We start from the raw sequence: 2,225 nt of genomic DNA, 5'->3' as shown, positions 1-2,225 counted from the left end.
AAAAAAAAAAAAAAAAAAATCACCTGGAATCAAAGCAGTGGGGCTGGGACAACCTGCACTGGAGCCGCCAGAACAGGTGGGCAGGCGGCTTGGTGAGACCGAGCAACTCCGGGAGGGGAGACGAGAACTGGCAGCTGACATGACCCTGTGGCCAGGACATTCCAATAGACTAGGGGCACTTCCCAGGCCTCTTCTTTCCGCCTATTATTTTAACAAAGTCCATGCTGCCGGAAGGCAAGCCCACCTCAAAACACCTGGCACATTCACAAGCTACCAAAGAGAGGAGGGTGAACGGGCTCGGATACTTGGAGAAGCTTCCTCTCCCATGGCTTTCCACCGGGAACAGAAGACAAAGGCAAGCCCTGTGCTGCCACAGGAAGTCCCAGGAAGCACCTGTGAGACCCGCACACCCACCTCGGAGGGTCCCAGGGCTGGGAAAGCCCTCCTCTCGGGCTCAGCTCATCTGGGACAAGACAGAGCCCCTGCTGCCCGGAGGGCAAGCTGGGACCAGAGAAGCCAAGCACCCACATTCAAGTCATCTTTCCAAGTGTCCTCGAGAAAGAGACTGTCTTGTGTAGCCCAGGCTTTTCTGGGCATGCACTGGCCCCAGAGGAATCCATGGTGCCGCCTGGGAAGGAGCGCGCAGCAGAGGTTACCCATGGGGCTTCCTGGCGTTGCCCCGGCACAACTCAAATGACCAAAGACCAAACTGAAACCTGAAGACCCAGACACGGGGAGGAGAGGGCAGGTCTGGCCAGTCCGCTAGGGGAGCTGCCTGGGCTCCAGGGAGTGCCCACCCGGGGATTTTCAGGACTTTTTCAGACTGTGAGTGTGGGTCTGGAGGCCAGGTGGTCCACAGGACAGCCACCTCCCAGCAGTGACATCACCAAAGACTACCAGAAAGGCATGCTCCTTCTGGTGTCTTGTGCCTGCAAAGGAGACCCAGAACGAGGGGCACAGGACCCCAGGTAGGGTCCTGCCTGGCTCCCTCCATTCCTGATTCAACTAGGGAGGTGTGGTGGGGGCCCTCACCATGTTTCTGTCCTGGTTCAATCCAGAGAGGCCCCTCCCACCCTCCTCAGAGTGGTGGCCCAGCCTGGCAGGTGGCCCCGGTGGCCGGGGGTGGAGCACCAGCAGAAGGCAGGCAGGAAACTGGTCATCCAAGTGCAGGGGGTGGAGCACTAGCAGGAGGAAGGCGGGGACTGGTCACCCAAGTTCAGGGAAGAGGTCAAAGGCACACACTGGACCTTCAGGTCCCAAACCTCAATCCTTGGTCCTCTGCCACTGGAGCTGCCACCGGGGTACTTTGGAACAGGGACACTGCCCATCTTGAGGTGGGCACAAAGGCATGTTTCTAGGTGAGGTGGCAGCTGCAGCTTGATCAGATGGTCCTGAGATAGCAGCAGGGCCCAGTGTCTGGGGGAAGGGTGGGCAGGCTGCAGAGGGGCCCTGCGGAAGACCCTGGCCAGCTTTGCACAGCCCGGGGCCAGTCACTTCTCTGTGGTCTGAGAAATCTGCTGAGGCAGCCCACCCCATGTGCATGACCCGTGAGACTGCTGCAGCCAGCCCCTGCCCCTCAGGAGGACAGTGCCGGGCCAGGGCCCCCAGTTGCCCTCCTCCTGCCGGGTGCGGTGTCCTCAGCCCTGCTCCAGGCTGTCGCTGGGTTGCACCACGGTGTAGCTCCCCTGGCCCAAGGACAGCTGCCGGCTGAAGAAGGACGTGGTGCGCTTCGGCTTCACTCGCCTGATCCCCTTGCCTGCGAGGGAACGGGAGGGCACACTGAGCAGAGGTGCTGTCCCTGTGTGATGGGGCTCAGGCCCAGGAAGCCGGGTTCTGGATCCAGCATGACGGCTCCTTCCAGAGCCTGGTCAGACTGAGCTCTCCTCATCCGAGTCTCAGCCCCCCTCAGCGTGCTACAGTATACCTGAGCAGCGCTCCCTAACACTGCCGACCTAAGGTCAGCACAAACAAGGAAGGTCTTCATAGCCAAGAGAAGCCTGGCGAGATGCGACAGCTAATGCAGTGTGGGGTCCTGGTGGGATCCTGGCACAGAGGAACGTCTGGAAAACACTATGGAAATCTGACTTTGGCTAATAATAGCAATACCGGGTCATTAATTAAAACAAAAGTACCATATTGCTGTAAGATGTTAGTTTTTGTTTTTTGTTTTGTTTTGTTTTGAGACGGAGTCTTGCTCTGTCACCCAGGCTGGAGTGCAGTGGCGC

The 2,225-nt window shown here is 58.8% G+C and overlaps 1 protein-coding gene across 1 annotated transcript in view; it reads right to left on the bottom strand.

Moving 5' to 3' along the window:
• Positions 1-26: 26 nt before the first annotated feature.
• The window catches only part of LOC105528440 (FERM domain-containing protein 8-like), a 7,940-nt gene continuing 5,741 nt past the window's right edge, over positions 27-2,225 (bottom strand). The window contains exon 2 of the mRNA XM_011965178.1: positions 27-1,756. Coding sequence (XP_011820568.1) covers positions 1,638-1,756 — 119 coding nt within the window. The 3' untranslated portion in view covers positions 27-1,637. The remainder of the gene's footprint in view (positions 1,757-2,225) is intronic.

This window comes from Mandrillus leucophaeus, unplaced genomic scaffold, assembly GCF_000951045.1.
Source record: "Mandrillus leucophaeus isolate KB7577 unplaced genomic scaffold, Mleu.le_1.0 Scaffold718, whole genome shotgun sequence".
NCBI lineage: Eukaryota > Metazoa > Chordata > Mammalia > Primates > Cercopithecidae > Mandrillus > Mandrillus leucophaeus.
The sequence above is the reverse complement of the archived record's forward strand: the minus strand, read 5'-3'. Positions and strand labels throughout refer to the sequence as shown.